Here is a 23,328-nt window from a genome sequence, read left to right on the forward strand (position 1 = left end):
GATTTCCCCGTCCCCAGGGGTCCCCAAGCCCCTCTCACCCCAATGCATATCCAGTACGCACACCTTCAACCAACTCCAGTTATCCAGAAGGGAAGCCAAAGCCCAGGACCTGCATCGTATAAGAAAAGCAGCAGCAGCTCTGGTTTTACACAGGACGGATTCGACCCCAGAGACAGAGGAAGCAGCATCACTTCTGCTTGCTGAGTGGTACAGGTCCAGCGTGGGCTCAGGACCAGGTGATCACAAACTCCTCCCACATTGGCAGTGACACGGGGACTCGCAGCACCTGAGGGGCAAAAGGAAGAGTCAGCGCCATGAGAATCAGCGGTGTCAGAGCTGAGGTGGGGTCCTGCCCCTCTGGGGTGCACATGGAGATACAGCCCAGCATGGCTCCAATCTCACAGATCCATGGCAGAGAGTCCCACGAGCAGAGTCATGCCATTGCTCCTCACAGAGCTCCAGCTCCATCACCACGCATCCTTTCCGTCCTCCATCTCCCCATCCTTGCCCCCTTGCATGGCCTAAGCCTGCCTGAGCCCCAGGGCAACAAGACAGCCCATGCTGGGCAGCCCTGGATGCTCCTTGGTGCCCACAAAGCAGGAACAGTGCCATCACTGGGGCCAAACCCCACCAGCCCCTTGGCTGAGCACTCACCTGGGTGTCGCTGCGGTAGGAGAAATCGCTCACGAGGGCACCGTTGGCCACGACTTGCTGGGGAGGGCTGGTGACACCCAGGATAGTCACGGCTTCTAGCAGGACCCCATCAAGGTGGGCACTCGCCCGCAGGAGCTGGCTGAGAACGGCACCCTGTGGGGACAGCGGAGCCGTCACCCCGTGCTCCCGTGTCTCAGCCCTCCCAGGGCTTCTTGACATGCACTGCCCGTCTGCAGGGCACCGAGCCAGGGGACAGGCGCTCTGCTGTCACCAGAGGGTCGCAAAGCCCCTTATCAGAGGGATGGGACTGGAGAGCAGCTGGGCAGCACTGTGGGTGCAAGAGGAGAGCAGCCAGCTCCCTGGCACAGGGGGTTCCTGTGATATAATGGATTTATTCGGCCCTGTGAATGGCAAAATAAGCTTGAGTTTTGCAAAAGAGAGCAGTTGGCAAAAGGAGCGGCCAACAACGGACAATGCATTTGATAAAACAGATCGACCTGGGGGTGGTCTCACATTCCTATCAACTAAGTGGCAGCTGGGGTGAGTGGAAGGCATTGCAGCCTAAGGTTGCTTCAGATAAAAAACAAAGACACCCCCAAAGCACAGGCAGAGCTTCCCGCCTTGAAGGCGTGGCGAACAGCGGAGTCCCCACTTCTGACAACACAAGCAGCCTTGCCAAGGGCTAATTCACACTTAAGTAATTGACCTAGCCATGCCTCACCAAGAGCTGCTGAAAGGCTTTCAAAAGGAATAAAATTGATAGCTGAAACCCCTTTTCTTTGGGGAAGAAAAAAATGACCATCTTATGTGATGGATGGATGGATTGATGGGCCTGGACCTCTCTTCCTCCACAAAGAAGAAATGTCTTGGTAAGAACTGAACCTCTGACTCTGTCAGATGTTTCCCGGGAAAATAACTACCAACTCGAGTTTTTACTGTTCCTTGCTTTATATCCAATTGTTAACCAGTTATAAGTGTTTATAGTGCTAAAACACAGCAGTGAATTTATCACGGTAATCCTGGATTTGTTTTTAATCTGTCATTCGAATTAAACTCCTTACTGCTTCCAGCATTGCAAAATGGTCTCTCTGATGGGCTTTGCTGTAAGCGGCTGTCCTGTTTGGGCCACGAATCACAGATATTTATCTTGTGAGTGCCAGTCTCTAAGCAGACTCTCACAGGTAACCGGATTCTGACTTGTAGCAAAACCACGTACAGGCACACACATATAATCCGTTAGTCATAAACCATCACAGAATCACCAGGTTGGAAAGGACCCACTGGATCATCGAGTCCAACCATTCCTAACACTCCCTAAACCATGTCCCTAAGCACTTCATCCACCCGTTCCTTAAACACCTCCAGGGAAGGTGACTCGACCCCCTCCCTGGGCAGCTGTTCCGGTGCCGATGACTCTGTCTGTGAAGAATTTTTTTCTGATATCCAACCTGAACCTCCCCTGGTGGAGCTTCAGGCCATTCCCCCTTGTCCTGTCCCCTGTCACTTGGGAGAAGAGCCCAGCTCCCTCCTCTCCACAACCTCCTTTCAGGTAGTTGTAGAGAGCAATAAGGTCTCCCCTCAGCCTCCTCTTCTCCAGGCTAAACAACCCCAGCTCTCTCAGCCGCTCAACCAAGTCTGAGATTTTTAATCTCATGACTCAACGGGAGGCTCTCCTCAGCCACCTGTCAGAACGTCACCTGCTTAACGTGACAGCTCCGTAGGGGTACAGCTCCCACAGGACCCCACCAGCACACAGGGCTGTAGCCGCTCAGTTTGGCACTTTTGGCACAACACAGCTTGGCTGCATCAGGGGCTGGCGCTGCCCGTGACCACGCGGGCACCAGGGGCACCAGGACCAACGCATGGTAGCGACAGCCATACCTACCTGCCCCCCACCAGCAGCACCCCCTCACTCACGTGCGTAGCCAGGAAGAGGATCTCGGTGTAGTCACCCCTCTCAAAGCTCTGCCAGCTCTCCCCGTCATCCCAGAACAGGTCTCCTCTGGCAAAGCCGTCAGGCGTCAGCGCCACGACCAAGCCCATCCCCTTCTTGCGGGACTCTGCAGTGCTGAGGGCAGGCTCCTGGGGCACAGGATCAAGAACAGGTCCAAGCGCTGCTGGAGTCGTTTTCCTCCAGCCCCAGCCAAGCACCAAAGGCTCGCAACTCATTTGGCAGTGTCCACTCTGCTGGTGGCAGCGCGGCAGCCCTCTGTCCTGCCCCACATGCCAGCAGGGGCTGGCCAGGCAGGTCACCGTGGTGTCACCACAGCATGAAGTTTGCTCACCTGAAGGGGCAGGATGTATCCTGCGCGGACATGAACATTAATGGTGTCCAGGGGAGCTGGCAAGAGGATCCACTGCCCTTTGCTGTGGATGGTGGAGTCCTAAATCATAGAATCACAGAATCATAGAATGGGTTGGGTTGGAAGAGACCTCAAAGCCCATGCAGTTCCACCATCTGCCATGGGCAGGGACACCTCCCACTGGGTCAGGTTGCTCCAAGCCCCATCCAGCCTGGCCTTGAACACCTCCAGGGATGGGGCGGCCATAATTTCTCTGGGCACCCTGGGCCAGGGTCTTCCCACTCTCACAGCAAAACATTTCTGCCCAATATCTCATCTACATCTCCCCTCTGTCAGCTTAAAACCATCCCCGCTCTTGTCCTATCCCTGCACTTCCTGTATGCAACAAATAACAACAAATAGAGGAAGGAGCCGTCATAGGGTGCAGCGTGTCCAAAGAGGGGTCCAAGTCCAGAGTTGGTGCCCTCAAATGTCTACAAGAGAAGCCAAGCAAGCCACAAGTCCTGCACACAGCCCTGGGGTGCAGGAACCCACCGTACAGCCACCTGGAAGCCCCACGGTGAGGAGCACCCACCTGAGCGAGGCTGTACCATGTCCCTGCTGGGAAGTAGCCGCTGACTTTGGTCTTTCCTGCCTCCAAGACGGGTGTGATCAGCAGCCCCCCGCCCCACATGAGCTGGCGGTCCAGAGCCCAGGTGTTGGGGTCCTTGGGGAACCTGGGGAAGGATGCAGAGGGGCAGCGCAGTGCCAAGGAGACCCTGCGCCCACCTTCCGCTGAGCCCAGCAGGGATGCAGTACTCACTCAAGGAAGAGGGGCCGCGCCACTGTCTCCCCGGCGGAGTGAGCCCGGTGGAAGAGGGTGTAGAGGAAAGGCAGGAGGGAGTAGCGGAGGCGGAGGGCGCTCCTCATGGCAGCCTGGGCAGCTGGGCTGAAGGCATACGGCTCCTGCGGCTGCAGGGGAGAAAATGAAAGGGGATGCTCAGACCGTGCAGGGAGGAACAGTGGGCACCTTTCAGGGACGTGCGATGGACTACGTGACAGCACGAGCCTGGCATGGATTGCACAAAGCCCCACAGCTGCACCCCGGCAGGCAGCGCAGCCCCTCGCACAGCCCCGGAGCACCCACCGCTGCCCCATCCGCCCAGCCAGCCCCTGCCCGCTACTCGGTGGGATGAGGGCTCCCCACTGCTCACCCGGGCACCGTGGTCATTGTGATTCCTCATGAAGGGGTAGAAGGCACCCAGCTGGGTCCAGCGCACGCATAGCTCCTCGGAGGTATCACCCGCGAAGCCGCAGATGTCAGCACCCACCAGCGGCACCCCAAAGAGGTTGAAGAGCAGCACCTCTGCAGAGGGGGTGCAGAAGGCACAGTGGTTCTGCAGCACCTGGGAGAACGGAGCCCACGGAGGAGCCACCAGATGCAAGGGAGCCTCAGGGGAGAAGTGGGCGCAGATGGGGCTCCAGTACCTCGCAGCCTACCTGGTATGGAGTAATACAGCTGCTCCCAGTTGCTGTGGACATCCCCTGTCCAGTGCCCCGCGTAGCGCCCGAGCCCAGCAAAGGTGGAGCGTGAGATGACGAAGGGGCGTTTGCCCCGGATCCTCAACAGTGCACTGAAGGCAGGACTGTGTCAGCTCAGCACCACCCAGCTGGGGATTGGGCTCAGCCACCCTGCCAGCAGCTCCTGCTGGCATGTGCCAGGGCAGACACCCAGTGCCATCTCACCCATGGGGTGGGTGACATGGGACAGGGCTCAGGACATAACCCCCCAGCACAGGAGCCAGCGGGTCTGGGACAACTCTCCATGGCCAACTCTGTCCAAGGACAACTCTACACAGGAGCAACTCCACATGGGACAATTCTAACCTAAGCCTGACCCTAAGCCTAACTCTAAGCCTCCCAGTGAGGAATTGTCCCCACACGGAGTTGTCCCTTCCCAGGAGCCAGCACGGCCACACTGCGCCAGCTCCAGCGCTGGGCTGGCAGCACACTGCCTTATCAACCAACCCACCACCAGCCCACTGAATGCCCAAAGTGCCCACGCTGCAGCAGCAGGGAGTGTCTCTCTCCAGGCTCAGGCATCCCCTGGAATGCCAATCAGCTCCTCTAGGACAGCAGGAGCTGCGGCACCAGCCCCAGGCTTACTCGTGGGAGGCGATGGCCTCGGTCAGCCCATACAGGCTGTGCAGGTTGTAGTGGGAGGACAGGTACTGCTGGCTGGAGGCACAGATGGTCCCGGCTTGGAGGCGACCCCCAAACACACCTGTGTGGGAAAGGCAGTGGTGAGGGCAAGCTTGGAGCCTGCTTGGCTGGAACTGGAGCATCCCATGGGCTCCTCCAGAGGCTCTCCACACCCCCAGGCAGAGGCTGGTACCCGCTCCTGATACCTGGCACATAGGGGGGCTGCTCCAGCCTGTTGTAGGGGCAGCCATCCTGGGAGCCCTCCACAAAATTTGACGGCTCGTTCATGTCCTGGGGAAGGAAATGGGGGCAATGGATGCCCTTGCTGTCACACCGGGGCACAGCTAAGGTGCAGGACAGGAGCCAGGGAGCTGCAGCCAGTAGCTCTACCGGAGCCACTCACAATCCACATGCCATCAAAGGGCACTTGGTCGTGGAACTCCTTCACCATGTCGTGCCACCACTCACGAGTCTCTGGGTTGGTGAAGTCTGGGAAGGCTGTTGGGCCTGGCCAGACCTGTGGGAAGGAGACAGCAATAGGAAAAGCCACACTGTTCATGCCTCACTGCCCTCCACAGCCCCTGCGTGCCATGCTGCCTTCCCCAACTGCCACCCCTGGGTGTCCCCTCCAGCTCTCACGGTGCCACTCCTATGGCCCCACTCAAACCCCCTCCCAAAGAGGCCGGGGCTGCTCCCTGCACTCACTTTCCCGATCAGGGGCTGTCCCGTGGCATTTCGGATAAACACCCCTCGCTTCAGTCCATCGTCGTAGGGCTTGTAGGTGCCGGGAGGCCCTGAGCTGCTGATCCCGGGATCCTGGTAGGGCACCAAGGCGGAGCTTCACCAGTGAGGACAAGGAACAGCATCCCCCACCTTCCTCAGAGGAAGCTCCATCACTACCCTTAGCTGGAATCCGGCTGCATCACTCACCACGATCATAATGTACCTCAGCCCACGGCGGTGGAAATACTCCACCATCTCCGGGTAGTCCTTAAAGTTTTTCTGGTTGAAGGTGAAATCCCTCTTGGCATCCGCGTAATCCAGGTCGTTCCACTGCACATCCTATGGACGGCGGCACCGGTGCTCAGGGAGGAGCAGGGACCCCGCACGCTGCCACCAGACACCCACCCCATAGGGGTCCCCATCAGCCCCCACAATCGCTTTCAGGCAGCAGCTCCAAGGAGCAGCTGTGACCTACCAGGGGGAAGAGGGCCGCTGTCATGTTGTTCACGACCTGCCGCGTGATGTCGGTGGAGGAGTAGCCCCAGCGGCAGAGGTGGAAGCCCAGGCCCCAGTACGGAGGCATGAAGGGGAACCCTGGAAGCCAGAAGGGTGGATGCTGGCCAAGCGGGTGCAGGGATGGCCGTGGGGCTCCCCCACAGCCCTGCTCCACCACGCTGCCCATGCCACGCCGCTCCCACCATCCCAGTAGCACCCATGCCCCCCGCCCGCAGCTCAGCCCTACCGATGACATCCAGGTACTGCCGCACCACGCTCTTGGGGTCGGGGCCCAGGAAGACATAGAAGTCCAGGATCCCACCTGTTGTGCGCCAGGTCAGGGCTGGGCTGGGCTGCAGGAGCACATCTGGGGAAGCACAAGCGCCAGAGGAAAAAGCTGAGCGTGGTGACAGGGATCAACTCTACACCCGGTGTATGCACAGGACTCACCCATCGCATTACTGTTCAGCAGAAAGACGCCGTGGGCCGAACCACCGTCCTCCATCACCAGGTAGAAAGGGTGGGAGCCGTAGAGGTTGGCCTGAGGCTGGAGCAGAGCAGAGTTTGCTGCTGGCGAGACTCTGCCAGAGACCCCAGCACAGCATCCACCCATCCACACACCCACCCACCTGCTCCTCGCTGCTGGCCAGGAGCAGCTCCATGGCTTGGGGTGCAAACCCAGGGCTTGCAGCCCTGAATACTGCTCAAGTCAGCAGAGCTCTGTCCCAAGCATGAGCCTTAGACCACCGGGTGCAAAATGCCTCCCGGGCAGTGCAGAGCAGAGCTCCAGGAGAACTGAAGCCATGTCCCAGAGCTCAGCTGGCACAGCTGCCTTTTACCAGCCCGGAACAAGACATAAGAGGCAGCGGGGCCACCCCTGCAAGCACAGATGAGCTACCTCCCTTCCCCTCAGCCCCACTCCGTACCACAGGTGCCATGTCCCGATTCCAGAGGGTGACCCTGGTCCATGCCGTGTCGAGGACCAGCGGCGTCAGGTGCTCCCCCAGCCCCGAAATGAAGCGGGAGGGCAACGAGGTGGAGATCTGCAGGAACTGGTCTGCGAAGAAGAGCGGCGCAACGGTGGTGTTCAGCCTGTCAGAGAGAGAGGGAGACTCCTGCAAACAGCCCCGGCAGTGCCCAGCAGATGGGGAGCAGGGAGGCAGCAAGCTGGAGGACCCCCAGCCTTGGGAGGGACATGGATGCTCATCATCGCACGCAACAAGACCAGGTTTCAGCTGAGCTCTGGGATTCCTACTTCCTTTTTCAAGCACTGAACTGCAGAGGGGGTCAAAGCAAAGCCTCTGCAGTCACTGACTGCCACTATCGCCGCTCTCGTCTCCCACCATCACCAGTGCCTCTGACGCATCACTGGGGCCAGCTCCCATTTCCAGACCAAATCCCTTTGGGAAGGCGAGGGGAGCCTTCCCTCAGCTCAAGGCAGGACAGGCACTTACAGGACCTGCCCGCTGCCCTTTCGGAAGATGACGAGGCCGAAGGGTTCCTCGTTGACCAGCACCGCATAGAGCGGGAAGGCAGCTTGGCCGCTCACTTGTGGCGTGGCCAGGGGCACCTCGTAGCGCTGCTGGGCCGCGTCCCGCAGCTGTGGGGAGAGACAAGGAGGGTTGGGATGGGGGGGCAGGACTGGGGCAAGGATGCCGGGATCAGGGCTGGGATGTTAAGGCCAGGATGTCAGTAACTGGGACAGGGATGCTGGGACTGGGGCCAGGATGCTGTATCCAGGGTGCCAGTAACTGGAACAGGGATGGCAGGACCAGGGCTGGGATGCTGGGTCCGGGACCAGGGGCCTCGGACCAGGACCAGGGAGGGGCTGGGATGCTGGGACTGGGATGCTGGTTCCCAGGCTGGGATCGGGCTGTCGGGACTGGGACGGGAGGCAGGGACTGGCATAGCAGGCCTGGGGCAGGGATGCCGGCATCAGGGCCGGGTTGTTGGGGCCAGGATGTTGGTAACTGGGACAGGGATGCTGGGACTGGGGCTGGGATGCTGGGTCCAGGGCTGAGCATGGGATGCTGAGTCCGAGTCTGGGTCTGGGGTGCTGTATCCAGGATGCCAGTAACTGGAACAGGGATGCCAGGACCAGGGCTGGGATGCTGGGTCCAGGATGCCAGGACTGGAGCTGGAGCCAGGTCTGGGATGCTGAGAACCGGGTCCGGGATGCCAAGACCGTGACCAGGGGGCCCAGACCGGGAACGGGGAAGGGCTGGGATGCCGGGACCGGGAGGCCGGTACCCAGGCTGGGGCTGGGATCGGGCTGCCGGGACCGGGACGGGGGGCAGGGACCAGGATAGCAGGTCCGGGGTCGCCGCGATGCTGGGATACCGGTACCGGTGCGCACCGTGAAGCGCAGGCGGGTCGGGGTCTCCAGAGCCACATCCAGCCGCAGGCTGCTCACGTCCCCCGGTAGGAAGCTGGAGGCGATGCGGCGGAGCTGGGCGGTGCAGCCGCCGGCGGTGGCCGTCACGTTCTCGGCCCGGTAGCTGCGGTACCCGCGGGGAAAGAAGCACCAGGGCGGGCCGGGACCGGCGGGCGCGTAGCAGCAGCCCCGCCGCTCGCAGCCCTCCCGCGACAGCAGCCGCTCGGGGCCGCAGTCGAAGCGGCTGCTCGGGGGCAGCTGGCAGGCGGCGGGCTCGGGGCTGCGCGCCGCGGCGGGGACCGGCGGCGACAGCAGCGACAGCAACGACAGCAGCGCCGCAGCGACCCGCGGCATCGCCCCGGCGGCACCGCAACGGCCCCGGGACGCGCCCCTGAGTGCGGGCTCCCAGCAGGCACGGCGAGCCCGGCCCTCGTCACGGCACCGCCCGCGGGGCGGGACCGGCCCCGGGAAGAGCGTCTTCGCCGCCTTGTGCCGAGCGTTTGGCTTCCCGCAGCCTCCGCGGGGAAAGAGCCGGAGGCGGGCGGCCCCTCGGGGCTGGGAGCCAGGGCTGCACCGGCAGCGCCCACCTCTTGCAGCAGAGGCCAAATGGAAAATGAAACAAACCAAACGTTCATAGAATCACCAGGTTGGAAAAGACCTCTTGGATCGTGGAGTCCAACCATTCCTATCTGCCACTAAACCATGTCCCTTGAGCACCTCGTCTACCCATCTTTTAAAGGCCTCCAGGGATGGGGACTCAACCCCCTCCCTGGGCAGCCTCTGCCAGGGCCCCATGACCCTTTCTGTGAAAAAATTTTTCCTGATATCCAGTCTGACCCTCCCCTGGTGGAGCTTGAGGCCATTCCTCCTTGTCCTGTCCCCTGTCACGTGGGAGAAGAGCCCAGCTCCCTCCTCTCCACAACCTCCTTTCAGGTAGTTGTAGAGAGCAATAAGGTCTCCCCTCAGCCTCCTCTTCTCCAGGCTAAACAACCCCAGCTCTCTCAGTGGCTCCTCGTAAGACTTGTTCTCCAGCCCCTTCACCAGCTTCGTTGCTCTTCTCTGGACACGCTCCAGAGCCTCAACATCCTTCTTGTAGCGAGGGGCCCAGAACTGAACACAGTATTTGAGATGCGGTCTCACCAGTGCCGAATACATGGGCAGAATAACCTCCCTGGACCTGCTGGCCAAGCTGTTTCCATCTTTAATAACAATTAAACCTTTCCCATCCTTATCTTTATCCATGCACAAAGATGCAGCCTCTAAGACAACAAGAGCAGAGGGTCGTATGTGTTTCGTGTGAGTGTCTGTCAATCTTCGTATGAGGCCAGCTTGGATTCTAAGCGCTCACTGAGCCACTGGAGAACCCTTTGGTGTTGAGGGTGTTCCTGCTGGACCCGGTGGATGATAGCATTGATGGTACGGAGCCGGTCCAACAGTTTCTGCCGCTCCTTCCTCCAGTCTTCTTCAGTGCGGCACAGAGGAACGTACTTCCCTTCCTTCAGTGCCTGCAGACGCTTCTGGCGTGTCTGTAAGGCCACAATCTCCAAAAGGTTCTGCAAAAAGCAACAATAGAAATTGCTTGGGCAGCACATTGTGCACAGGAAAAAACTAAGGAAACGTGGGGATTAGTGTCACAAGTTCTGTAACTGATGTCTTTAGAAACGGAAAGGCTTCTTAGGACACACACTGCCGTGAAGTCCCCATTGGAACAGCCAAACACATCCCTACTCTGAGTGATGTAGAGGCACTCTCATGTCTCGGAATTGCACACAGGGTAACCCTTGCCAGGAAAGAGTTTCACCAACTTATGAACTTTGGGATGGCTCTCAAGTTTGTAACATCCTCACAAGTAGCCAGCTAGCACTCAAAAAGGATAGCTGTTACCAAATATTTTCAAGACACAAAGGACATCCGTCGCGCTGATATTTCCAAATAAATGCTGCCTCACTAAGGGTGCAGCTGCAGCATCAGCTTAGCACCAACTATGAGCCCTCTAAATGTTCTCAGTTAACTTAAAGTGTCGCTGAAATGACATGCCAAGCACACCCAGTTCATGGTGAGACAAAGAGGTGGGGAGCTGGCAAAAGAAGAAAGCAGCAAGTTCTCTCTAGCTCGCCTGCTGCAAGGCAGCACATGTACTCACCCATCGTTTCTGGTACCGAAGACATTCTGTCTCTGAATCGAGGTCATTGCACTCGGCCTGCAGTCTGCGCACTTCTTCCTGCTTTTCCAACAAAGCAGTGCTAAGAGACGCTTGGGCGCTCTCCAGCTCCAGGATGGTTTTGTCGCAGTCTCGAATTTTCTAGCAAATGAAAGAGAGGAAGTGGCAGATTCTGATTCTTTAGTTCACCTGCATTCCCTGCCATCTTCCCAGAACCATTTTATTGTAAAGCATTTTCAGTGTCCGTCCCCTGTGCAGTGCTGTGCCTGTGCACATGCAAGGTCTGCAGCCCAGCACCCCAGGTCTCTGTGCTGAGTGTGTGCAGGTGCTCAGCACAAGGCAAACACAGGCTATGCAAACTCTTGCAGCACTGCTTTACTTGCTCACCTCTTGGGTTTCGCTGATCTGCTTTCTCAAGTCCTGATTCTTGCGGTGGATGTCGCTCTTGGGGATACATTTCTTATCTGTTTTTTTCTGACTCTCTCCACGAATCGTTATCATCTCTCGACGAGAAACAAATGCCTCCATCTCACGAACCATCTTCTCCTGTTGCTTCATCAGCTGCCCATAGCGGATCTGCCATTAGTCAAGATATAAAACAGGCTGAAAATAATGACTGTTTACAAATGATACCTAACTGAAGTTTTGTGTGTGGCACATCCCATCAACATCAACCAGATACATGTGAGCCTTGGCAAGCAAAATTTGCTCTAAAACCAAACCTAATTTGCCCTATGTGAATCTGGAAGGCAGATGACTGGATTATCAACTCACCTAAAGAAATCTTCAAAATGTTTCACTGGAACTCATTAGCAACAGAAAAGCAGAAGTATCCCAGGAACGAAAAGTCAGAGTTGCTCTCCAGAAGACAGAAGACTTCCCTAACCGGTGATTAAGATGATGCAACATTTAGTAACCAACATTTTGTTGCTTATAAATTGGGGTCACTGAATAAGACGGCAGATATATTACATAATTAAATAGATTTGTCATCTGCTGCTGCAGCCTGTTAAATAGCGTGCACAAGGAATGCATAAAGCCCATGTGTGGTGGACGGATTTAATTCCATCTAGCTGCAGGTTGGTAAGATTTCCAATAGTGCTGTGGCCTTTAAGATGCTACTTATCCAGCCTGTTTCTCGTTCCTGCCCTATATTTCGGCAACTCCAAAGCTGAATATGTTTTGTGAAGCTTCCTCTCTTTAGTCCTCTTCTGCCCGTGTCTTACCTGCTTTCTACGAACGCCTGCTCTTATGGCCTGGATTTCGCCTTTCTCAGAATTCACCGTTGTACGTATCTCTTTTGCCAGCTGGATCTTTCTCTCCCATAGCATGATTTTTTGCCTTCAATGACAAAAAGGGAAAACAGTGCCTTTGTAGACCACAGAGATAACACTCCTGAGATTGATTCTGCACACAGAGCTAAATGGTTTAGCAGCAGATAAGAATTTGGACATGGGACATACACAAGGGCAGCAACAGAGCAGCATGAAATCAGACAGGACACCACAATTTAGAAAATGGTGTGATAACTGTAAAAACAAGCAAGCCCAGATGGACAGGGGGCTGATGGACCCCAGTTAATTGCCCAGTGTGGCACACTTGCTCTGAGTTACTGGCAAAGGAGATCACATGCGGGTCTCATATGGCATATGATCTTCCCATACAGGTCTTGGCAACATCCAGCACAAGCAAGCATGCTGGATCCATTAAAGCCAACATCCTCTCAGCTCTTGATAGCTCCAGAGACAGCTAAAGCAGCTTTCAGTTTTTGTGTTTCAAAAATTCATTAAACTCCTTTTGTCCCCTTGAAGGACAGAAGCATATTTACTGGCATTGGTTCAGTTTGATGACTGGAGAAGAAAGGCAACACGGACATATACAAACATTGGCACAAAGGAAGAATCTCTCTGGCACCTACTCTGCTTCCACCAGGCTGTTTAAGAGTCTTTCGTTCTCCTTAGTCAATTGCCTGTGCTTCTCCTGCATCTCAACTGATTCTTTTTCGGCTTCCTAGATTTGGGAAGCATAAACAAATACAACATTATCAGACTGAGAAAGATTTTCAGAATCACTATTTGCCTCCAATCTGCATGGGAGGTTGAGACCTGAAAACAAGATGTCAAGCCTCTGTACCTTAAGAGATCGTACAAACTCGTTCTCCGCGATAATGTTGCCAGAGCGCAGTTCCTCCAAGTTGCTGTTGTTCTTGTTGATCAACACATTCAACTTTACCAATTCATTTCTCATGTTGCTCATGTGATGTTTGATGTCTTTCTGCTCTTTTATTTCCTGCTGAATTTCATCTACAGGTGAACAGAAGAAAGTCTTAAAATTCTCAGGAGCACTGGGTTGAGTACAGACAAGGTGTGACAAACTGCTGTTAGACCAGACAACGCTGCATGCGGGCACACCTGTGTCCCATATACCCAGCCAAAATATTTTTCCATGAGCCCAAAAATCAAACACGGTTTCGAAGGAGACTACAGTGCAGAAGAGTTGGTTTTGGCCAAGGAAAGTGCTGACATTAGCAGGGACATTTACCTACCAACTACCTGCAAACTTTATTTAAGAAGTGTAACAGCTGACATGGTCACTGAGGGTTCAGCTGTGTCAGTTAAGACAGCAGAATCAATCATTACAGGAAACAACAGCATGCAAAACTAGAGGAGGTGCCTGCCTTTTAGCCCCCAAGGAGAGTACTGGGCTATTTGCATTATTGCTCACTTACAGAGGAGCACTGAGGGCATTCTTTGGTGAAGATCAAGCATTACCTGCTTGTGAACCTTCAATCCCTTTTTAGTCCATTCATGGATGAACATTTTAAGGAGTTGAGGAATGACTTACTTTCAGTGCGCAGTTTCTTCTGCTGCAGTATTGTGATCTGCTTCTTTAACACATCCAAAGAGGCTATTTCTTCATCCCGTTCATGTGTTAATTTCACCATCTCTTTCTGCAGATTGAGCCAGGACTTCTGTAGCATTGTCACCTTCAGATTATATTCTTCTATCTCCTTGGTCAGCCTGTTGATCTCAATTTCCAGTGGTGCCAGTTCTTGCCCCTGTACATGGGTAAGGTTTGGGATTAATCAGGCAGAAGCTGCTGCAACGCTTGATTACAGCATCATTGCAAAAGGCCAGACCAACTGCTGAGGTGCCTACTAAATACATCGACTATACTGTTATTTTGCCAGTCAGTTGTGTTCTGCCTCTGTTTCCTGAGCTCCACAGGACTAATCATTCCTGACCTCACAGGAATAAATGCAACAGAAGCCCAAAGGGTTCTCAGACTCCGGTGAGAGAGCCTCCTAAGCTCCTACAACACCTGGACATTCAAAAGTTTGTCAAGTACATGCCACAGTACTCATTTCCACACTGGTATCCGTAAATGTCTTACAGCTCACAGTGCTCGGGACAGATCTGGGCATCATCTGAATGGGAACAACCATCAGGCAACTTAATTCACTCTGCCTGTTCCATTCTCCCCTTGCAAGCCTTTGCAGATTTTATAACGTGATCCTATTTACTCCTGGACTATTGATGTCATTCAACATTGTCATTAGATGTAGACAACTCCCTGCAGAAATCAGTGCTAGGCACACCCTCATTTCACCATTCCCTACTGCCAGCTCTTCTTCGCATGCATGGAGAACTGTTTAACAGATGTAAACATGTACATTAACTAGCGCAGCTTTTAAATCACAATACTGATGCCTGAAAGTTTTAACTATCCACCACTTATGCAGTTACATTTATTAAGGGTATCTGTGGCCATCACAAAGAAAAAGATCAAGTTTGGGATTGAAATGTAAAGGTACGTACCTCCTGCTGAGAAAGTATCATCTCCAATTTCTTGTTGTACTGGCTGAGAATCCTTTGCTTCTTCTCAGTCAGGAGACGGCACTTTGCAATCTCACTTTCCTTGTGTCTGATCAGATCTTCAACATTTTTTATTTCCTTCTTCAGCTCACAAAGTGCGTTTTGGTGAACTGTCAGCCTGCAGTTGGTCTGAGTTGTATTTAGAACAACCTGGGCGATATCATTCTCAAGCTTGGAACAATGCAGCTCCTAGGAATGGCAACAGACAGAAAACAAATTATGACCACCAACAGCAACTCATTTATTTGTAACACCAACTTATCAAAGCACAGGGGATTTAGATTCTACCCCAGGTCTGTGCTACAAGTCATAAGCAAGCTACTTACCCTGTCTGTACCTTTGTTTCTCCATCTATTGACAGGAGACAGTAATATTTACCTCTGCTGTAAGGCCGTTGAAAACCATTAAGGAGCCTAAACAACCCCAAACTCTTTAAGTGACCGCACACATCATTGCTGCTGATTAATCCCATGCTGCAATTGTCTTCCCTGCCCGGATGTCTCTAGTGACCTGGTTAACAGTAGTAGGACATGATAATATTGTACCTTCTCCACCAAGCCTGACGAACACACCCCTCGCCCAACGACAACCGTACTAGCCAGAAAGCGCAGCTATGCCTTTTGTTTGAGTGCAGTACGAACACAGCCAGGTAACTTCCAAGAGCCTGTCTGCCACTTCTACACAGCCTGGACCACACTGCAAGAGGTTATAGTCTGGTATTCTCCAAGTCTGTAGTCTCTGCGCTATATTCTACTGTGCAACATGGATGGCAATAGGACACAATGCAGAGCGTCCATGTACTTGTGTCTGTCAGAAAGGGAGGTGGAGGGGCCTTTTTCACAATTGAAGCCAACCCTGTCAGTATTCCAGTTACTTACGGTACCCCCTTGATTTAAAAAAGCTAAGGTCGGGCTGAAGTAACCCATGAAAATAGACTGCATTGTGTTAGTGCCAGACCACACAACTCGATACAATAAATACTAAGCTGAATCTTTTAGTTTTCCTATCTGTACCAGTTACAGACTCCCCAGGAGAGGAGCTTATCATGCCACACAGAACTGAGTCTGGTTTGGCTGTTCCTTCAACTGCAATCCTTACTTAGAAACAGCAAGTAAGTTTGCACCATGTTCCATGATGCAGTATAGATAGAAGTTAGTTTAATGGGGAGTATAGACGTACCACATGTCCACCATCTTCCTGCAGTACCTAAGAACTTGAACCACATTATAGTAAATACTCCCAGGATTCATCACTCTGCCCTGATTCTGCAGTAAAGAAGTAATAGCATGATATGTGTCCAGCCTTTTTGGCCAAGCTCTCGCATCCACCATAATACTGCAATAAGATCACCGGAAGAACCAAATCGGAGTTGCAAACCCAGCAGAGTTTCAATTGTAGACCAGAAAACCAAAATGAAGGCAGGGACAAAATGTATTTGAGAAATACTCCTCCAGCCTGCCTCCTTCCCATGCCTTCTCAAATGGAAGAGATACCATACCAGATCTGTTTTTCTCTGACGAACTTTTGCAACCAGCTGTGAGAAGTGCTTTGCAGCTTTGCTGGACATCCTCTGGTCCTGAAGCTTTGCCATGATTTCATTCTCCATTTGCACTTTGGCATCAGTTGCTTTCTCTATATCCTTATTGATGGACTGCAACTCTTTCAGAAGAGTAGCTTGATCCTAAAAAGCAGGGAAGACAGACAGGATCACTACAACTGCTTGGGGAAGGGGATTAAATATCTGCATTCAGTTCAAAAGGATTCTTCTTCCAAGAAACTCTTCTCACCATCTTGGTCCTGTTGAGGGTCTCTTCTGACTCATGGAGAATGTGAGTATAGGTGGCACATTCAACCTTCAAGGCCTCTTGCTTTGAAAGGCACTGGGCAATCAGTTTCTTTGTTGTGCTGACATCATTCTCTGAACGGCTCAGGATGGTGACAAGCAACTCATTCTTCTCCTCCTCCTTCCTGATTGACTTTTCGCAGCTCTCGATGTCCATTTCTAGGGACTTGAGGTCATGTCTGTATTTGCTGGAGAGGCAAAGGGGATGGAAAATCATCACAGGGACCGATACTTGTGCTGAACAGTCATCTACAAATTCCTCTTTTCAAAAATGCTATTGCAGCAACAGCTGACCAAGATCTTTTTATAATGGCTTGTCTGCTGCGACACTGCAGAGTAATCAGAAGATGGATGGTGACATTAAGATTTAAAAGGAAATCTATGTAGGAAAATTAATTCCTTCTTTCAGTCCTGTCCCCACCCTCCATTCTTACCAGGATGCCACCCTGCAAAAGCATATTGTTTCTTCTCAGAGAATCAGTCAAGCTTTAAGACTGCAGACCAAATAAACACTTCCTTTAGCAACAACAGGAAGGTTTTCCTGAAGATGTCTAAAGGCATCACAAAACCCTAACCAAAAGGGGACAGAGAAATCCTTCTTGCTGTTTAGTGCTTTGGATTGAGAGACGTTGCAAAGGTGAAGGAGCTCTTTTAAAGGAAAAAAAATAGAAGGAGAAAAACTCTAAGCAGCATTTAAAAATGCACACTTTTGGAGGGAAAGACGTATTTTGGACAAAGAAAATAGTAACACAGAACTGTGCTTCTTATCCTTTAACCTTATTGTGCTTCGGAGCAGCAGACTTGTTCTGCTTGACATACCCTGCACATAAAGTCATAAACTTGACAGAAAACATGCTGCCCCTTTTAGAATGCCTCCTGTCCAAACTATTTGAGATCCCTCCTGGGACTGTTTTCAGATACCACACCTCAGCAACTCTTGTGCGGCAGTATAGGCCTCATCTCTTTGCTTCATTGCAATCAAGCTACTATTCCAGCGGCTAATCAACTGCTTTTTCTCCATGTTAACAGCCTCAATCTCCATACAAACCTAGGGAAGAGAGAGTTGGTAGACAGGATGAATCTATACTGTCTTGAAGAACTGAATTCATATTACAATGAAATGGGTTTTTTCTGTTCATAATATGCTGGGCAGAAACAGCTTCAGCTAAGAGATATCTGGTTTATTGTCACACCAGGCCACCAAGCACAGGTCTGTAGAAAAACAATTCTGAGACGGTGGGGGAGGAAGTGATTTACGGGGAATTCGTAAGGACAAAGTTAAAAAAAAAAAAAAAAAGAAGTCTCCAGTCCTCCAAACAGGAACAATCCATGGAACTCTGGCCTACATTGTACACATCATGTGAGCATGAGCCAAAGAGTTCAGTTCTTCTAGAGGGAAATATTAACCAGAAGCTAAAAAAGCACTGTCCTACCTCATTTACTGCTTGCCGAGTTACTTTTGTGTGCTCTGCCTGGGCCACCAACTGAGCTTCAAACAGAGCAATCTGTTCTTGTAGTTCATCGGCTTTTTTTGTTAAGCGTTCTACTAGAAGATCCTAAAGAGTCAGAGCCAAACAGTTCAGGATGAGCAGTACAAACACAGTCTTAACCAGCTATATTCTACAAGAATAGCATAGGCTAGAAAAGGGATTAAATTGGCAAGTCGATTAGATTTGATTTCTGCTGAAACTTTTCCATTCACATATAAATGACTCGTGAACGTGACAACTTTCAAGTGAACATCACCTTCTTTGCTGACTTTTGATTATTCCATTTGCAGTAGTAAATTGATGCTTCAGACACGAAGCAGCGCTCAATTCCTATCATCAGGGATTATATTGCGCCACCTCTCCAGCAGCTGGGAATCTTAATATTTTATGTTTTTAAATTCTTTCTTAAAAACCATCTAAATCCATTTGATTCCAACTGTTTGCATGCTATTCTGCATGAACAAGAATCCGCCCGTGTCCTTCTGCAAGCAGAAGGCAGCAGAGGGAGCTCCAGCACACCAACCAAAGTTCCCTTTCCATTGTGAAACTAATTGTGACTCAGAACAATTCCCAAGAACTGAACATACGATACTCCTTCACTAAATAGCCTTCTGCCCCACGCCCCTTTGCTTGAGCAAAGAGTGATTTGGCACTATAAGGTCTGTCAAAAACCCTTGGGCAGTACACATCGCTATCTTGGCAGTGGGAATTCTTTCCTTTTCAGAAAAAGCCTATGGGTCTTTTTCAAGTCTTTGGGAAAAATATCCCCACATATGTTCCATGTTTCAGTCACCACAGCCTTTCTTCTGACAAGGACTGCGTCCTCCAAGACTCCCCACTAACTGACATCTGTATTTATTCATTTATTTATTTTAAAGCAGACAGTTTTACTTGATACCTGTTTTCTCTTTTCCAGCTCAGCCTGGACCTTCTGTGCCTCAGCCTTCTTTGTTGCCCCTTTCGCTAGTAAAAGATTATGACGCATATCCTCATCCATGTTCTGCATGTGGAAGAGACGCAAGGCCAGGTCGTCAGCCTGGGTCTGCATCGCAGAAACTGGGGAGGCAGGAGGAAAAAGAGTTACAGAGATGTTTGTAGGACACATTTTAAACAGAGATGAAAGGGAAAGAAATTTAGAAGTACCCAAAGCAAAACCTGCACGCATACCAGCTAAATCAGCCCTCCCTGAAATGAGAATTTTCATTAGCTGTGAAGAACAGCTCCACAAGCAAAGCTAAAAACCTTGGTAAGGAATTCTTTGATTCATACAGAATCCCAAGAAATCAAAGAAGGAGCCTCACGAGGCTGTGAATCCATCCCTCTGCCCCAAAACAGAACCGTCTCCTTCTCAGTCTGCTGAATACTTTTCTGTTTTTTCCAATAACCTGCAAAAACTTTCTAGACAATTTATTTTAATGCTTAGCTATTCTTGCCATTGAAATTGTTTTACTTGTTTCCCATTCAACTGCCTAGATGGGAAAAGAATCCAAAAAAAGAATTAGTCATAAAAAGACACAGAAAGAATTAGTCAAGTCCATTTCTTGGGCTGGAATGTGCTGCTATCCGCATGCTGCTCTCATACTCCCGGATGCCCCTATTGATCTACAATCTCTGCAATCTCATCACACCCTTGCAGAGACACAGGCAAACATAACAGAGCGATGGGAATTTTCCTGCTTTTAAGACACACAACAGCCTACACAACAGGAACAGTTTTACTTGTATGTTCTAGAGATGTTCTTAGAAGTACCATGTAGCAACATGGCCTTAGAAACAATAGAAATTATGTGGTAACCAGGAGTATCTGAAACTTTTCAATGGATGCACTGTTCCTGATGAATTTTACTGTATTTTTCAACTCAATGCTTCACTGATACTCAATTTCATTTCTCCACATAGCACTAGAATTAGGAAACATTACAAGGACTGTCTCAGTCACCTTTCTTGCGTTCATCATCTCTCTCCTGACAAAATTTCTTGTACTTAAGCCTGAGGCCCTCCAATTCCCCTTCCACCTGCTGACGCGCTGTGGCTGCCTGAGAGCAGCGCTCACGGCTCTTCTCCAGTTCCATTTGCAGTTGGGCCAGCTGCTGCTGCTCCCCATAAAGAATCCCTCCCAGCTCTTCTTTTCGCTCTTCGCTCTTCTTTGTTGCTGTCCTCTGCAAACACAGGAGGAGATCAGCTATCACACTGGAGCCTGGACACGGATGGGCTGTTGTGGGAAGGCAAAGAAAGAATGCTGCATACCAGCTCCTGAACCTCTAGGCTCACTTTTTCTAACTGCTTAGTAAGGTGATCCTCCAGAGCAGCCTGGAATCTTCTCACCAGAGGCTGTAAAGAAGTATGATGTTGATGAGCTTTAACATAGTTATGTAAATAAATTATGAAGAAACCTTACTGCTATTCCCATTATTAAAAAAAACATCATCTTTTCTGCCATAGACACTTGCGTTCTTATTTTAGGCACATTCACAGTAACAATTGAGAAGAGTTCTATAGCAGGTATTTGCTGACGTCAGAAAATGACCACTGAGAATATTTGGAAGTCAGGAAGATATTGGAAGAGCTACATCTGAGAACCCATCCACTCACTCTAGCTGCAAGTACTTTTCTTTCAGTAGCAATGAGGGGTATAGATTTGCTCACCACATTGCCACTTCGGAAGCTGTAACTTTAGGGTTAACACTGAGGCCATAGACACATTCCGGAGTCAATACTTTTGCAAAAGCTATTTTTAAACATGTAGTTTTAGCATACAGCTAAGCCACTGCTTACAATTTACCTCACACATTTTATACAAATAAAACCAGCAAATCTGCAAAGAAGAATGGCAAGATTTGAGGATTTCTCACGTGTTCTGGATCCAAGACAAACAGTTGTGTTTCTGCTACAGTTTCTTCACTTCTTCCACCCATTTTGTGTTGCTCAGCTCCATGCTGCTGGCGTTCCTCTTCCCATCTTTGGTCACCATGCTCACTAGTCATCTGACCAAGCTGCTCAAAGGCAGACTCTGAATGGAGAGAAACAGCTTCTCCGATGTCACCTGGACCCCACATTGCAAAAACAAAAAAAACCAAAAAAAAACAAAAAGAGAAAGACTTAAATTTCACAGTATTGTGCCTCCAGCTGGATTAACAGCAATCAGAAAGGAAGGAAACTAGAAATGATGCTTGATAGAGGGTATTGAGTCCTGTTCTGTCAATACAGAACTGAAGGATACCTGACTTTATGCTGCTGTTCACCTCCACTGACAATGCTGTTGCCTGCAGAGCATCTACTGGAGATGTATGGGAAGAGCTTCCTCTGTCTGTTATTGGCTGCTCCATCTCACCCAATTCAGGAGTGAAACTGCCTACTTCCACTTTGCCCGAAAAAGTCTCAGGAGATTTTTCCTAAAACGTAAAATTCATTACCTGAAACACCTTTCTGATCTATTTGCCCCTAAAAAAATCTGCTTATTTTCATTATTGTGAGATATGAATGACACAGATGAAAAATCAAAAAGGGACCTTGTTCCAAAATCAGCACATAGATACGGACCTGGGAATCATAGGTGCTAACACACTCGATATGAGCGAGTAGTGTGCTGCTGTGGCAAAGAAAGCCCACAGGATGTGGAGTTGTATCAATGAGGGCACCACCAGCAGAGAGAAAGAAGTCATTATCTCACTCTGCTCAGTGCTTGTCAGGCTGCACCTGGAATACTGCATTCAAGTTTGGGTCCTGCTATACGAAAAAGATGTGGACAGGCTGGAGGGGGTCCAGAGAAGGGTGCCCAGAGAAGTAGTGGATGTTTCATTTCTGGAAGTGTTCAAGGCCAGCTTGGATGGGACTTTGAACAACCTGATCCAGTGGAAGGTGTCCCTGCCAATGGCAGAGGGGTGGAACTGGATGGGCTTTGAGGTGCCTTTCAACCCAGACCATTCTATGATTCTATGAAATCACCTCCAGGGCAGGATGTGCTGGAATTCTGACTGCATCCTGCTCAGCGGAGCCCAATTCCATTCCAGATCCCTCTGCTGCGGCATCAGTCGGCTCTTCCATGGGGCGGGGACTGCAACCAGAGGGTCCTACAAGAGAGAGAGCGAGAGAGTGAGTGAATGAGTACCAGCCCAGCGCCGGGTCGCGGGGCCTGTTACCCCACTGGCTGCGGGGGCACAGGCAGAGGGAGAATCCAGAAGCCAGGTGGGGCCAGCATGGCCAGGAGGTCAGGGAGGGGATTCTGCCCCTCTATTCCTTTCTTGTGAGACCTCATCTGGATGATTGTGTCCAGTCTGGAATCCTCAACTTAAGGAGGATATGGAGCTGTTGGAGCAGGTCCAGAGGAGGCTAGAAAAATGATCAGAGGGCTGGGACACCTCCCAGACAAGGACAGGCTGAGAGAGTTCAGCCTGGAGAACAGAAGTCTCGGAGGAGACCTTATAGTGACCTCCCAGTGCCTGAAGGGGCTACAAGAAAGCTGTAAAGGGACTGTTCACAAAGGCTTCCAGTGATAGGACTAGGGCCAATGGGTATAAACTGGAGAGGGGCAGATTTAGAGTATACATTAGGAAGAATTTCTTCACTATGAGAGTGATGAGGCCCTGGAACAGGTCGCCCAGGGAAGTGGTGGCTGCTCCATCCCTGGAGGTGTTCCAGGCCAAGTTGGATGGGCCTTGGGCAGCCTGATCTAGTGGGAGGTGTCCCTACCCACAGCACCGGGGGTTGGAACTGGATGATCTTTCAACCGAAACTGTTCTATGATTCTATGACAGCAGCAGAGCCCAGGCCGTGGGGCCGGGCGGTGGCAGCGGAGCCCGGGTCGGGTCGGGTCGGATCGGATCGGATCGGATCGGATCGGGCCGGGCCGGGCCGGGCCGGGCCGCAGCGCTCCCCGCACTCACCCGGTCCCGGCTAACAGCAGCTCCCGTTGCCAGGCAACGCAGCAACGCCCGGTCACGTGACCGCTGCGGGCTGCACCACCTCAACCCGCGGCGGGGGGCGGGGAGTCGGACCGCACCACGTCAGCTCGCAGGGGGGGGATCGGACTGCACCATCTCAGCCCACGCCGGCGACAGCGGCAGCGGGAGGAGGGGGGCTGGCCGTACCACTCAGCTCGTGAGGGGTGGGATCAGACCGTACCATCTCAGCCCGCCGGTCCCCGGCCGAGCCCCGGGTCAGCAGGTACCGGCGCCGCAGCACCGGGATGCGCTGGGAGGCGAGAGGGGGGTGTGGAGGGGTGTTAGCCCC

General features: G+C 51.8%; 3 protein-coding genes across 8 annotated transcripts in view; 1 reads left to right on the forward strand and 2 right to left on the reverse strand.

The window, feature by feature from the left end:
* Nucleotides 1–25: 25 nt before the first annotated feature.
* GAA (alpha glucosidase) lies at nt 26–9,153 on the reverse strand. Of its 2 annotated transcripts, XM_054083299.1 has the most exons (19): nt 8,713–9,153; nt 7,811–7,956; nt 7,283–7,448; nt 6,807–6,903; nt 6,604–6,723; nt 6,337–6,455; nt 6,069–6,200; nt 5,844–5,954; nt 5,542–5,655; nt 5,345–5,429; nt 5,103–5,220; nt 4,437–4,570; nt 4,151–4,302; nt 3,760–3,908; nt 3,532–3,673; nt 2,940–3,038; nt 2,572–2,736; nt 655–807; nt 26–286 (listed from the first exon to the last, which is right to left on the reverse strand). In XM_054083299.1, the coding sequence occupies exons 1-19, from the start codon at nt 9,082–9,084 to the stop codon at nt 227–229; spliced, it is 2,634 nt and encodes an 877-aa protein (XP_053939274.1). In that variant the 5' UTR covers nt 9,085–9,153; the 3' UTR covers nt 26–226. The 2 variants fall into 2 exon arrangements, with proteins under 2 accessions (XP_053939274.1, XP_053939273.1); XM_054083298.1 differs by having other exon boundaries at nt 26–807.
* A 764-nt stretch (nt 9,154–9,917) lies between these two features.
* Nucleotides 9,918–23,326, reverse strand: CCDC40 (coiled-coil domain containing 40). Of its 3 annotated transcripts, none has more exons than XM_054083380.1 (19): nt 23,221–23,326; nt 22,045–22,169; nt 21,320–21,491; nt 20,952–21,142; nt 20,347–20,430; nt 20,039–20,258; nt 18,998–19,155; nt 18,043–18,165; nt 17,536–17,657; nt 16,554–16,797; nt 16,265–16,447; nt 14,710–14,955; nt 13,736–13,949; nt 13,025–13,194; nt 12,810–12,901; nt 12,118–12,232; nt 11,279–11,467; nt 10,874–11,032; nt 9,918–10,283 (listed from the first exon to the last, which is right to left on the reverse strand). In XM_054083380.1, the coding sequence occupies exons 2-19, from the start codon at nt 22,141–22,143 to the stop codon at nt 10,038–10,040; spliced, it is 3,027 nt and encodes a 1,008-aa protein (XP_053939355.1). In that variant the 5' UTR covers nt 22,144–22,169; nt 23,221–23,326; the 3' UTR covers nt 9,918–10,037. The 3 variants fall into 3 exon arrangements, with proteins under 3 accessions (XP_053939355.1, XP_053939356.1, XP_053939357.1); XM_054083381.1 differs by lacking the exon at nt 23,221–23,326 and adding an exon at nt 22,983–23,117; XM_054083382.1 differs by lacking the exons at nt 21,320–21,491; nt 23,221–23,326 and having other exon boundaries at nt 22,045–22,162.
* The window catches only part of TBC1D16 (TBC1 domain family member 16), a 34,976-nt gene continuing 34,754 nt past the window's right edge, over nt 23,107–23,328 (forward strand). For all 3 annotated transcript variants that reach the window (XM_054083386.1, XM_054083383.1, XM_054083385.1), the window contains exon 1: nt 23,107–23,262. The gene's annotated coding sequence lies outside the window, so the exon portion shown is untranslated. The remainder of the gene's footprint in view (nt 23,263–23,328) is intronic.

The sequence above is a fragment of the Cuculus canorus genome, chromosome 18 (genome assembly GCF_017976375.1).
Source record: "Cuculus canorus isolate bCucCan1 chromosome 18, bCucCan1.pri, whole genome shotgun sequence".
NCBI classification, from domain to species: Eukaryota; Metazoa; Chordata; class Aves; order Cuculiformes; family Cuculidae; genus Cuculus; species Cuculus canorus.